Below are 14,651 nucleotides of genomic sequence, written 5' to 3'. Positions count from 1 at the left end.
TGAGCCTTCTAGTTAGTCAGTACCCTTTCCTATCTGACGCCGTGATGACTTTCTTATATGTGACACTCCGTGACGTTTTTCTCCAAAATCCTACTCATAACGGGCAAAGGGGTGGACTTTTGTATTTGAACTTGTCTAGTCGTACCCTTTAAAGCTGTGACCTCTGAATACTTATTACGTGCATTAGATGTACTGATACCTTGATCTGACCTTTTTCGGCGTGCCGTATTAAGCACGATTTTATGACCTCGTATGACCTTATGCCGCCTGAATAATGTACCAATCGGATTGCTTGGTAAGGTATTCTCGGTATTTTCAGCCATAATGAGAGATTTTGTAAGAGTGGCGCTGATTGGAGGAAAGGCTGAAAATGCTTCACCCTGAGTCATGTGTGACACTGAGTGAAATGACAACGCGTTCGTCATCTATAACCTCTATAAGTACAGCACCATCGGGTTATATGCGTACCACTAGAACAGGTGTGCGTAACCAAATATTCATCTGCTCCTGTTTTGTTAAGTTTTCTTGCTAAGTTATTTCTGTTTTGTTCAGTTTCCTTTCCTTAAGTTTTGTTTTTACAAAAAGGTTATTTGTTTTATACAGTCATTAACTCTTACCCTGCATTACAGCACCAATTTCTAACCAGCGCAAATCATTACTAACCTGCAACAACATGTCCGATACTGTTAAATTTTAGACTCTAAATTTTAAATTAATCTTTCCGGTGAAAACAGTACTGTACATATTTTGAATGATAGACAAATTTGATAAGCTGAAGTAGGGTAAGGGTTCATGTTGCTTCCAACAATTCAAGAAATAAAGTATAGAACGTATTTCAATATTGTTTGCTTACTGTTACCATCTTTTAAGCACCAAAGGCTCAAAATGAGGTTTTGTGATTGTTTGGTGTCCGTCGTGTGTCCCTCCACAATTTCTAAACACAGTCTTCTTCAGAACTACATTCCTCATTTATACAAAATTTTACAGAGACCCCTTTCAACATTGCCAAAAGATTCAAAATACAGGTTTCTGCCCATATATAACTTGTACTTCAGTTACATCACGCCGACCATCTTTTTTAAAGATATTTCTTGTTTTACTTTACACACACGAGCACTTTTTCACCTATTTTAGAGCTCATCTAGTGGGAAACTTTTAAATTTAAACTAAGTTTATGTTTTATAACAGGCTGAAAAAGGGGTAATTGCGAGGTTGGCACGCTTTAAACGCGTTTAAACCCTCTATTCCCTTTATATAGGTTACTGACCTGTTCCAAAATAATTCCCTTACTTTCATCTTGTTTTTACCCTTGCCGCAGCGCTTTTCAATGAAATGCTGAGATATATCTGTGAAACGGTATTTTTGCTGTTTCAAAGAAGTGAAGATAGCATGTTTTATATTTCACTGGTTCGAACGTATACTTGAATGCAAAAAAGGTATGAATGACGAATAATCAGAAATTCTCTGTAAAAAACACTTCAATAAAGATAAAGATGTGTATTGATACCTAACCGCCACAGTGGCATAGTGCTAGAGCTCCCGCTTCGAGTGCTGGAGGAAATGGGTCCGCTGCCTGGTCGCGTCATACCAAAGACACGATAAATGGTAGTAGTAGCTTCTACCCTTGGCGCGATAGTTCTAGCACTAGTCAGTCCGGTGCCATGGGTGTGAGTATAATGTGAATGGACGGAATATCATATCATAATTCATTGACGTGATATTCCAGTGAGCAGTACTATACAACTGGGCATTCTGCTCACTGCTACAAGTGGACGCCATCGTTTATATGACTGAAAACTTGTTGAAACTGAAACTGAAAAATACACGTTTCACTATTTTAAAACGTAAAACAAGATGCAGAAATATCAAAGAACTATTCAATATGAGCAGCCAAAGTTGGCAAGTCGAGCAAAACCATACCAGTGCTGGCTTAATTATCACCAACAAAAGAAGCATTTGTTGAAAATATAAAACTTGCACATTTATAGGCCTGTCCATGGAAGCATGTCCTTCATGCAGACCCACCAAAAATGTGAATATGGTTGACGTAGGAACGAGGTAATAAAGAAACTGGATCTTGTATCGGTTGACACCGCCAGAAGTTCTGTAGCTAATAAAGTGCGGCTGCGCGAGTGACAACCCATGTTCAACAAAGGTGCAGCTGTAATCAGGCTCGACTTCCATGTACGATTTTTTGTACATGTCAACAGGACAATGCTGATCAGTGCAACAATGAACAAACAAAAAACGTGCGTTAGGTAGTTGAAAAGAACATGTAATTATTCCGGCGTTTTCATTGCAATGCGTATTTTAACAAACCTTTATCATTATGAATACAAGCATACTCTTTCCAACTTCTTTCAAGTTTGATGGCCATCTTGGAAGTCATTTTGGATCAGCTAATTAGTCAAGTGATTAAAATAGTGGTTTTATTTGAATAATTTTTACATATTGCAACACTAATATCAACAAATTTTATTACCATAGTTGATTTGTTAATACAATACGCCAATTAGGCAATCGGGGCGGCCATTTTAGCCGCCATTTTGAATTCCAGCCGTCCTTGTTGTCATCTTAGATTGTCAAAATTAATAGAATAAAGACATATAAATATGTCTGAAGCAATTAAACTACAATTAATTCGCAAATAACAATTTGTAACTTAATATGAATTAAGACACTGCCTAGCATGGGGATTTATCTTTTATATATATCTACTTACGAAGAAATGTTCAACACTCAAAAGAAATAAAACTTCGCGCTAATCAGTTTACATTTAGTGTCATCATACCTCTTATAGCGAATATCATACTTTGCACAATCTACGGAAAGCAGCGACGGTGACGTCATGCACCGCGTTCTGGCACTGGCTTTAGGATTTTATTGTTTGTTTGCACTCCACGCAGAAACTTGACAGCCTTTACACTTCCTTACTGTTTTAAAAGTGTTTTTCAATTACATGTACAGTTTTCATTACATAAAAGAAGTAAAAAGAATCATGTTGGCGTGGTTTACGAATTTCTGTGACTGATTCGGGGCGCTCGGATGTTCTTGCAGACCAGTCTGCGTTTTGTACATAAACCGGAACTGGAAAACATCGAAAAAATTGCCTCAATATATGCAGACAACAAAAACGAATAACTATATACGGACGTTACCGTCTCGGGGATTTTCATCCCCTATTACTTGCACCACTGATATATTTTTCTGATTTTGGCGGCCATCTTGGACGCCATCTTGAATTTTTCAAAATGCTCAATGATGCCAACTGGGCAGATTCATTAATAACAACATATCCCCTAACAGAATACCATTAAACATTTACTATACAATCCAATGCCAGGTCATTTTTAGGATTGACAGGACTATAATCATTTTTTTTTTGTATTTCACTTATCTCTCCACCTTCAAAAACGCATTACGCAGAGTTTCACAAACTTTACGGAATTACAAATATAGAGGATATAAGAAAACATCTTTACACGATGTGTATTTCATATTTAAGCAATATGTAGTCGATAAAAAGAACCATGTGTACTAACCCAAAATTACAAATTTGCTGTGCAACAGAATCACGCTTAACAAAAATATCACATTTCAAAATATACATCTACAAATGTGCCGTTTTAAAAACGGTGCACGTCAAAATCACGGTTTATTCCTACCAAGATTGTATCAGATCGACAAAGAAACCTTGAATAGGATACAAGAGCGAAAATGGTAATGCGCTTAAGTTGTTCTTCAATTACTAGTTAAAAATACTTATTAAGGCGGTACAAAGGTTTAGGTCTTAAGTGAGCTTTCTGAAATCCTGAAAAATTGCTTTTGCCTGTCAGAACTGATTTGTTCTAGACCTTGAGATGTAAGTTTCAATAGGTTTACGCGTACTTTTAAAACACACGTGATGCTGCGTCTTCGTAAGATCTCGGAAAATACATGACACACTATTATTTAAATTTTACTATATTCTGATTATTTGATTACACGTATAAGAAATGATTTATTTTTCGAACATAGTCTAATTTCATTTTTCAGGGATGTGTACTTACTAGTTTGAACACAAGTTTATATATATGTGTACATGCGTCTAGGTTAGTCAAACAAGATGACACCGTCACGATCTGTCTATACTGCTGAAAAGTCGGTGCAAAAAAAGAATATCAACCGGTTTGATCATACCCCATACACAGTGTTTTCTCATTAGTTTACACAGAACTCCTTTCATCGGAGTACTCAGCAGAGAAATAAGGCTGCTGTAGCGCTAGTGAAGGTTGTCGCTATAGGAAATTTAACGACATATTTTACTAGTGAGGACATTTAGTGACAGGTTCTACTACTACAGGAACAAATCGATAAAAGAAGTTTAGCGACATGTTTTACTACAAAAAGTAATCGCTAAAGGAAGTAAGCGGCATGTTCTACTATGGGAACTAATCGCTTCAGGAAGTATAGTGGCATGTTCTACTACTGTACTACGGGAGGTAATCGCTACAGGAAGTTTAGCGACAAGTTCTACTACGGGAAGTAATCGCTACAAAAAGTTTTAACGACATGTTCTACTACGGGAACTGATCGCTAAAGGAAGTTTAGCGACATGTTTTAGTACGGGAACTAATCGCTACAGGAAGTTTAGCGACATGTTCTAACACAGGAAGAAATCGCAAAAGGAAGTTTAGCGACATATTCTGTTTTAGGAGGTAATCCCTGGTGCTGCATACGTATTTTGTATTGCTTAGGGAGGTCATTAATCCAGGGATATTGACATATAGCGACATGTATCTCCAGGGGTGGGAATAATTGCATGCATGCTTACTTTCACAATACGCATTTTAGCGAAATGCACTATTTTCAAGTACATGTTTGTATTTTTTTTTTAATTTCACTATTCATTTATAGGACTCATATTGGGCACTGCAATGAATTGTGGCAGATATTTAAAGAAATAATTAATCCTTTCTAAAACTACCCCAGTCACACATACGGCGCGGATAGCTACGTCTAGCCACGGATAGAAACGTAGTAATCCGTATCGATTCGTACCTGAGCCGTACGGATTGGTACGGATTGGTATGGATTACTACTTTAAGGTACGGTTCAGGTATGGATCGATACGGATTACTATGTTTCTTTCCGTAGCTAGACATAGCTATCCGCGCCGTATGTGTGACTGTGGTACGCAATTTCGCAACTGATAAAAAAAACACAAATTACTGTACAACTCATGTTAATGTTACTTTACTTTTTATAACTACAGTTAGAATTGAAAAACACAATATTTTATCTTGACATTTTTCGAAGTTCAGCCACAACGACGCACGATCACATTGACTACGCTATCTGTATTACATAGAAAATTCTATCAGAAGGTTACCGATTGCCAATGAAACAAAATGATTGATGAGAAATCAATATGCACATTAGTATAAGAACCACCATTATCCTGAAATGTCAGAAATCATTAAATAGTTCTAATTAAAACTTGTTGGTCTTTTCACTGATACTTTGATAACTGCACCTAAACCCCTTACGGAAAGTGCTTCTAAAATCAACAAAAAAAAAATCTTGCATATGAGCTGGAAAATGCATACACATGTAAGTCGGCAGTAAGTCAGAAGTAAGCCAAATGTAATTATTTCAGGACAACAAAAAAAAGAATCGATCTTCTCATGTGCTCCAAATTCCTGATCATACGCATGCCGTGGCCAGAAGAATAATTCTAATTAACTTATTTCATGTAATGCCAACACAAAGACGCTCATGGTACACGGAAAATTTAATTAATTTAAGGTGGAGTCCACAAAGCTTACTTTGCGAATCGCAATAAAAGATCTTTCCTCAGACATGGTTCTCTATATTCGCCGTTGGTTTTCACACTTTGAACGGGACTCTTTATGGAATAAAAATAAATTGTAAGTTGCATTTATTAAAAATATTATATTGATAATTTACGACTTTGAGTGTTTTCATATTAATAAAAGGGCTTTATAGCATGCATAAATTGCATTTTTTGAATTCATGCATAAAGAAGGTTTTATGGCTTTTATTTGCAAAATGCAGATCTTTGTATTTTCATTATAAATATTGCTTAGAAATGAAGCAGAATGGTGACAGGTAACAATGAAAAAGGAAGTGGCTTTAAAATGACTTCTGCGAAACTCTCCTGTAATATTTAATGTATATAAAACACTTATAAATATGTATATGAAATATAAATGTTGTTTTAAACAAAAGATAAAAGTGATTTTCGGTTTCTTGCAGGATGCTGTTGTTGGATACCGTTTGAAATAAAACAATATGAACGATTCATTTGAAACAACAGTATGTATGTAAAATACTTCTAAATTGAACACAAGTATTTGGAACATTCTGGCTCAATTCAGTTATTAACAAGAAGTGTGTCTATTTTTTTAAAACTTTTTCTAAAGCATGACGTGCCCTAAGTCTTGAAATATAGGAAAAGTATAATACTCTAAACAAAATGTACATGAAAATTAAACTAATACAATTTGTCAACATATTTATCTTTTAGCACATTCGTTTAACATCACTTTTCTACTGTTCAGTTCTGGGTATCTATTTGTCTTAAATTCATTTCTATACAACTTTCAGGCTTTTGATGTAATCTCTACATTGAGTGCGGCCACGAGTGATGCTGACACTACGTGGTCTACAAGCGCCGCATCGTCTGGAAGTGTTACAAGTGCTGTGACGGCCACTGCGACGGCGTTGACCACAAATATTGTAGAGACGACAACTCACTTATTCGACACCTATACGGTTTTTAGGCATCCACACTGGCGAAATTTCCCTCTTGTTTCAGACGAATGGCACTACCTGATAGGTGTTTGCATCACAATCGTTGGATTTACTGGAATCTTTGGAAACTCACTCGTTATTTGGATGTTTACAAGGTATATTTGTTTTAGTCACTCATGTTCTCTTTAAAATCCTTATTACTCTGTATTACATTCTATTTCATTGTATACAGCTGATTCTTTACAATACTTTCATAGCAAATTCAAATGTCAATTGCAAAACTCCGTCTATAGACGTCATGCAGTTTTTGAACAATTTTAAAAGTCACTGTACATCTAGGAGAAGGGTATCATATTGATTATATAATAAAGAACAGTGTGAATGGTCAACAGTATATTTTCAGTATTGAATTCAAATTTATTGTACGTACCAGTGTGTTATATTTTATAACAATCTTTCACTAGTTGTGGGTAAAGATGGGAATATCCGGCACGAGGGTAACTGTTTAGGCCGTAACGAGGCTCCTGCCGAGTTACCGCCTAAACAGTTACCCTCGTGCCGGATAATACCATCTTTAACCGCTGCCAGTGATTTATTCTTTTTCTTGCATGCCTTATTTTTCAACTTGTAGAAGATATAGAGAAAAACGAAGGTTTTTCTTTAAGGCGCTATTTTGTTATAGTAGCGTTCAATTACGCATTCATTCATAAATTACAGCACGTGAGTCATCTTACATCCTTTGGTGTAAGATGAGTTTTTCTAGCACCGGAAAAGCACGGGAAAATCCTGTCCGGCATGCAAGAATATTCATTCATGTTCCCCTCTCTTTGCTTTATTTTAAAAACTGTTTTGCTGAATGCAGGGAGAAGTCGTTACGGACATCATCAAACATGTTCATAGTCAACCTCGCTATCAGTGATCTTACATTCTCTATTGTGAATGGCTTTCCACTGTTCAGCATTTCTGCCTTCAACAAGAAGTGGATTTTTGGAAACGCTGGTTAGAAGTTAATTTATAAGTATCATCGCATATATATGAACATCCGCTTACTGTACAATTTATTAATTTTATCAACGCTGAATTAATATTACTTTCCTTTCCATCGGAAAACGAAGCTGAAACAAATGATAAGAGTTTACAAAATTTGTTCATGTACTTTACAAATTTAGAATTTTGACAGGTATTTTATAAATTTAGCTCATTTAGATAAAATTAACATTAACGCAGTCTGATTTTGCCGACCTTATACCGTCATACCCTAATATTATATCATTGATTTACTTTCAGCATGCGAATTCTACGGATTGATTGGTGGAATATTTGGCCTGATGTCTATCAATACAATGGTAGCAATTGCATTTGATCGGTACCAGGCCATAGCCCGACCCCTTCATGTGGCTAAATTCATGACACGGAAACGAGCATTTCTAATGATTGTGGTTGTATGGATATGGTCATTTGTTAGTGCAACTCCACCGATCTTTGGCTGGGGTCGATATATAACGGAAGGTTTTGGAACGTCATGCACGTTCGATTACCTAACAAGGACCGACAACAACCGATCATTCATATTTTTCCTGTACATTTTCGGCTTCGCAGTGCCGCTTGGAATTATTTTTGTCTGTTATGCAATGATAATCCGGGCAGTAAAACTGCATGAAATCGAAATGAAGAAAACTGCAAAGAAGCTAAATGCAGAAATGCGTACAAATCAAGATAAGAAAAATATGGAAATCAAAGTAGCGAAGATTGCCATGTCAATTTTAATTTTGTACCTTCTCTCCTGGTTGCCATATGCAACAGTGGCGCTGATAGGCATGTTCGGAGATGCATCATTTGTGACTCCATTTTGGGCAGAAATACCAGTATTGTTCGCAAAAGCATCTGCTATGCACAATCCTCTTGTGTATGCATTGAGCCACCCTAAATTTCGAACAGCTATACAGAATCGTCTGCCGTGGCTGGCGTGTTGTTGCAAACCAGAAACACAGACTCCAACGCCATCTGGAACATATAGAGATCGGAATGCAAGTAAACGGAGCGTCAGCAGCGTTACAGGTGCCGCTAGTGTCAGTAGCGAAATGAGTGAAATTGGCGAATCGATGTATACCGACATGGAATTTCGACTTCGAAAACTTGAAGAGGAACAGTCGGCTAAAAGAGATCCCAGAGTTATGTCGAAAAGAAAAGGAAACAAGGATAAAGTGGCTGACCAGGTAGTTGAACATGCCGACGATATTCCTGCCGGGAGAATAATACAAGACCTTGCACATGCCTTAGTTGAAGTTACGGCACGTGAAAGACCAACAAATCAAGCCGTACGACCTGTATACCTCCCTAGTAATATTCTTCAAGGTAAAACAGCAGATTCCAAAGAAGCCGCAGATGGAGTTTTCGTTCTTGATAGTAATACTTTACCTGAACTTGCAAAATACTTGGCAAAATTCTCAAATCTAAACAGTGGAAATCCTGCAGGTGTCGTTAATCAAGGGATGGAGATGTCACCAGAGACACCGACATACGAAATTGCGGGAGCTAGGCCAAAGACTTCAAATACGGAGGAAAATAATGAAGGCTTAAAAACTGATGAGGCTCAACTATGATACAACAGTAGTGTAAAAATCGACTTTTTATTCCTAAGTGCTCTTGTAGCTCTTGTAGCATTTTTTTTTCATCCGTATTGTATATTTTCATTATTCATGTGAATGTTGGATGGCACAAATTTGTTAGATTAACTGATCTTTTGATTCGATAGATTTGTTTAAATTTGTTTGATCAGTTTATTCAGTTAACATACACATCACCACAGTACTTTTAGTCTTCTGTAAGATCTTATCAAATATGCCTCCTCATTTTTTCATAGTATATTTTCATTCGCAGATAAAGAAAATCTTGTAAACAAATACTTTTCATAACACGGTAAGAAAATAGAGCACAATGATATGCTTACTTGACATCCTCTCCGTGTGATTGCGTGTGTCAGTGAAAAAGAAATATATCATAAACCTACTGAAGGGGCATAATCAATAATAATAATAATACTGTTGTTATTAAAAAAACAAATGAAAACAACAGAATAACACTATATGTGTAGTGCATGCATTATATGTGTAGTGCATGTGTTAAAGAATAATTAAAACATCAGACAATAGATGTGCTGACAAATAACAGCATAATAAACGTTGAAACCTTTTTAAGATGATAATAAGGTTGATCCTTCGAGACAAAAGGCGATTTGTTATTGCATAAGCTTTTCATTTTGATCTCAGTCTATAATGTTATAACGTTTATCCAACAAACGAGTGATTTGCATGACAAAAGTTGCTTTCTTCTGTATGTTATATCTTGCTAATAGATTAGTATATTTTGGGTCTGACTGCATTGTTCTATAGCAGTATGATATATGTTTTCTCATTAGACGATACTTCATTGTTCTTGTTAATCATCTTCTTTAATTGTTGTTAAAAGATGTTAAGAATAAATCGTTCATAAAGACAATCATATTTTTGTTGTAGTTATGTCCCTTAGTAATTAACGTATGCTTTTCTAATTTCCGTATTCACCTAATTCCTCAGAACAAGTCATGGAATTTTTTTTCTTCCGTGATTTTAAAACAGTTTCTTATTGCAATATCAATGTTTAAGTCGATTAAGACTTTTTTCCTTAATGAAATATTCTTGTCAGCCTATGTAAAACTAATTCATGCACAGAAGGAGGTTTTTAAACGTTGAATCCGTCAATCAATTCAACCAGTTGTGACAAATAGAAACTTCATTTATTGTGTCCTGTATGTTCGTTCTTATTTTAAAACTGTACTAGATGAGAACACAGGTCTCCTATCAACGACTCGTTGGTGCAAGAATACGAAAATTGTAACTCTTATTATCATATATTTTATAACAAGATTTTAGGGACTATACTGGAATAACTTTGTCTGTTAATCCGTCATTGTACATTTGATACTGGTGAAGGTATTTCAACATACTGATTATAAAGCAGTTTGTTTCTGTAAAATCGTAGAATAGGGTATAAATCATCCCCGGAACAGATAGACGAGAACAACAAAATGTGAAATCTTCGTTGTTGAATTCGTTCAACCAAGTCGGCATGTTGTAGTGCGACCTGAAATCTAACTAGCAGTGTGTAAACTAACATGTAATCAAGGCCGTTTCCGCTGCTCCGGTAGGTCCAGCCATGGCCGGACCACTTTTTGGCCAAGCATGATATCGGAGTCCTGAAGGCACGAAAGGGGAAGAGCACAAGTGGGAAGGCGTCCCCTCCCCCTAAATTAAGTAGGGTTTGGGGGACCTCTCACAAGAAAATGTTCCAAAATAATTACGATGCCCAGAGATGAGTTTTTATTCATCTAAAATCGATCGAAGTCAGAGTTTTTGAGTCTATGGAGTCTACTTTATATAATTCAATATACTTTTCATGTGCTATAAGGCCGTCATTTACATGCCTGATATCTACCACGCACATATGGCAACACACGAGGTCCTTACATTCGTCGGTATGTAGTTATGCCCTATTCTCGAACCACCAGGACTGAAAGCTTAACTGTTTTTTTCCTGACCAAAGGGACGAAACTAAACAGACTTTAGGTTGATTTGGAACCAATGGTACATCAATTTTGACACAGAAACTGGCGGAGTTCAGTAGATTAAAGGACAATCGGTCTTTGATACCTCATCCATTTGAAATAATCTTATAATAAAATAGGTAAATGTTTCATAATCAACTTATTTGACAAGAACAAGTGTAACAGCAGTTGTATTGACACCCCATGGCAGATATATAGATGACAGTGACTACTCAATTAAGCACGCATATGTTATTAATTATTGTCATAATTGCGTTAACAAATCGAGATGTCAGCGCTTTTTGATCGCAGAAACAGCGTTTTTGGCGAGAAGGAGCGAGAGAAAAGGTTATGGTCGGTAATACTTACATACAGTGAAAGAAATTATCAAAAATGTTAAAAATAATAATATAAACTCTTTAATGTCCTTTTGAGGCAAAGAATGCAACCAAGCACAATAATAGCAGACTGGGTTTGATTGAGTCTGTTCATTAGAGGTAATGGAAAGTACAATACCCCTCCGCCCTCTAGTACCGGCTTAAGTGGAATTCTATTACATAGATTTTGAATGGACTCCATGATTCCAAAGGACCAGAAAACAAATCACAGTTGTTTTGATAAAAATGGTCGACTTTCTGTATAAACTGAGCAAGGCAAAAAAAATTTGTCAGTATATTGATACTGAATGCTTTCAATATCTGGAGACAGTTGGGTAATTGATAAGAATTAGACTTGTGTGTTTTCTGTTACATTTTTTTTCTTGAAAGGTTGGAAATTTTATTTTCTAATGTTCTAATAATAAGCTTATTTGTGAGCACATGCATATTTTGTTTTGTAATTGATAAATGGTGCTTGACTGGATAATTGACATTTCTGAAAATGATAATAGGTAAACGTAGATTTCTCGGAAGCACAGAGCACCACAAACACAGCCTCAGAGCCACGCATCTGCAAAGTAGGCCCACAACAAAAAGAAGCTGCATCGGAAAAATATTACAGACGGGTTGCTTCAAAAATCTAACAAGTACATTTTAATTGTTTACAAAATATAAATAGAAGTGGGGGGGGGGGGGGGGGAGGGGTAGGGGTAGAAAGGGGATGGGGGAGGGGGTTGAAGGGGAAAGTAGAACAAGGATGAATATACAAACGGAATGCTACGTTCCTTAATCACAGTTACACTACAACGTAAACCACAGTAGCGCAGACACTCATGTACAAAAAAAAAACAAACACTCAACTAACTAACATAGATCAACATACAAGTAAGATATAACAACACTGTTAGGCACCGCCCAAGCCACACAGACGCACAAGCAAAAAACAACAATCGGGCACCGCCTTAGGATTCCGGCAGCCAAAATTAAGGTGGGCACGATAACTTACTCATAGTAAGGGTGGGGGGTGCCAAAGCAAGGGTGTGCAATTGCAAGGGGAAAGGATGGGGGCGATAGGGGGAGTGAGGAGAAAAAGGAAAGAAAGGCTAACAACAAACAAGACAACAGACGCAACACAAAATACAAGACAGAAAGAAAACAAGTTGAAAATAGGGGCATCGCCTTGGAACGGTCAGTAATCTGTATAAAGGAAACTGGGGGGTTAAACGCGTTAGGGCATGCCAACCTCGCACTTACCCTATTTTCAACAAGTTAGACAACACAATGTAAATAAAATCATTCCCGCTGAGAAACACTTCATAGCCAAAAACCTATCTGCTCATTTTTCAATTTTCTGTTCAGTGATTATTATTTCTTAAAAATGTCTCTAAAATGTATATGACTTAAATTAGCCTTTCCTTTTTCCTGGATAGTATTGAATAAAAATCGAAAGAACAATATTTGAGTTATGTTTAAGGGTTATGTCTGGTGTAAGAAAAATATTTTCAGTACCAGCATACAGCTCGAATATGCGATACCAGAATATGGGAGGTGTCTGACCTAAGTTTTCACGACAAATCTTTATCTTCTACACTTTGAAAATACTATCTAATTGTCAAACATAGATAATGTGATTTCAGCAATTAATTGCAATGAAAGTAAAAAGCAACAAGTAAAACGCAACAAGGGTGCCACATTTCACAAAACTGCCCGTTGAGAGCTTGTTAGAAGAAAAGTTTTTGTTACAAAACTGCACATATGATTCAAATATCATGACATTAGCTTCAAAAATACGAAAACAAGGGTTATCATTAAATACGATGGATGGTGCCCGAATTACATATTTGTCAGTGGATGTATAACACTTTAGTCTTAGTAGGTCTTTAGTCCAGGTACCCACACAACAAGTCTTGAGATCGTAGGTCAAAGCATAGGCGAGTTTTGAAAAAAAGTTGAAAAATCTTTTTTAATCCCTCCATGCATAAAGAAGAAATGCTCCGGACAAAGTTGTCATTCTTGTATCTGACCTTTGACTTCTAAGTTTGACATTGACCTTAGACATAGGGACCTGGTTCTTGTGCGTGACACTCTGTCTCATGATGGTGAACAATTTTGCCAGGTTACATCAAAATCCCTCCATGATCGAAAACGAAATGCTCCGCAAAATGTCATTCTTGTATATGAACTTTGGCCTCTAAGTGTGACCTTGACCTTAGACCTAGGGACCTGATTCTTGCGCATGACACTTCGTTTCATACTGGTAAACATTTAAATCCCTACATACATGAAGAAGAAATGCTTCCGACAAGGTTTGTGGACGCCAAATCGCCCGCTCGTACCCCCACCCCCAAACCCCACACTCCTGCAAAGGGTGTTCCCATAATACATCCCGTCAGACAGGCATATAAAAAAAAAACCAGGACTCTTATCTTTGAATCTGTCATTATGCGACAAGGTCATACATCTTTTGTATAGTATATCACCAACACTCTTGAATCTCTTTGTTTTAGCGTACTGTACTCGTGAAGTACTTGTTACATACATACTTTCCTCTAGCGTATTCACTAGCAAGTCGCACGAGATCCGAGATTACTTATAAGCTCATATCAGGTTTTTACACTTCTAGAATTGTGACTAATTTAATATATGGCATGGTAAGAAATACAAACAGTGTTTTGATCAGGACACGTGAATAATATGTCAATAAAAATCATGACATTTTGCCTTTAAATATTACTATGGTTATTGTGTGTTAAATTGGTATCATTTTTGTCATATATGCCTGATCATCGAATACAAATTTATGGTTAGCTTAAATCATATGCAGTCGACGTTGAACTTTTTATGTTTATGTTACCCTGTAAAGTTAAAAACTGGTACTTGTGTTATGAACTAGTTACAAGATTGAAGATAAAATAGTAGCTTACGGAAGAGAAACT

General features: G+C 36.5%; 1 protein-coding gene across 1 annotated transcript; it reads left to right on the top strand.

Moving 5' to 3' along the window:
- The first annotated feature begins 5,863 nt into the window (after window positions 1-5,863).
- LOC123562542 (rhodopsin, GQ-coupled-like) lies at window positions 5,864-10,163 on the top strand. The gene is made up of 5 exons (XM_045355170.2): window positions 5,864-5,909; window positions 6,259-6,318; window positions 6,610-6,911; window positions 7,619-7,755; window positions 8,044-10,163. Exons 2-5 carry the CDS (start codon window positions 6,295-6,297, stop codon window positions 9,357-9,359), a joined length of 1,779 nt encoding a protein of 592 aa, XP_045211105.2. The 5' UTR covers window positions 5,864-5,909; window positions 6,259-6,294; the 3' UTR covers window positions 9,360-10,163.
- Window positions 10,164-14,651: the final 4,488 nt, after the last annotated feature.

This window comes from Mercenaria mercenaria, chromosome 2, assembly GCF_021730395.1.
Source record: "Mercenaria mercenaria strain notata chromosome 2, MADL_Memer_1, whole genome shotgun sequence".
NCBI lineage: Eukaryota > Metazoa > Mollusca > Bivalvia > Venerida > Veneridae > Mercenaria > Mercenaria mercenaria.
The sequence above is the reverse complement of the archived record's forward strand: the minus strand, read 5'-3'. Positions and strand labels throughout refer to the sequence as shown.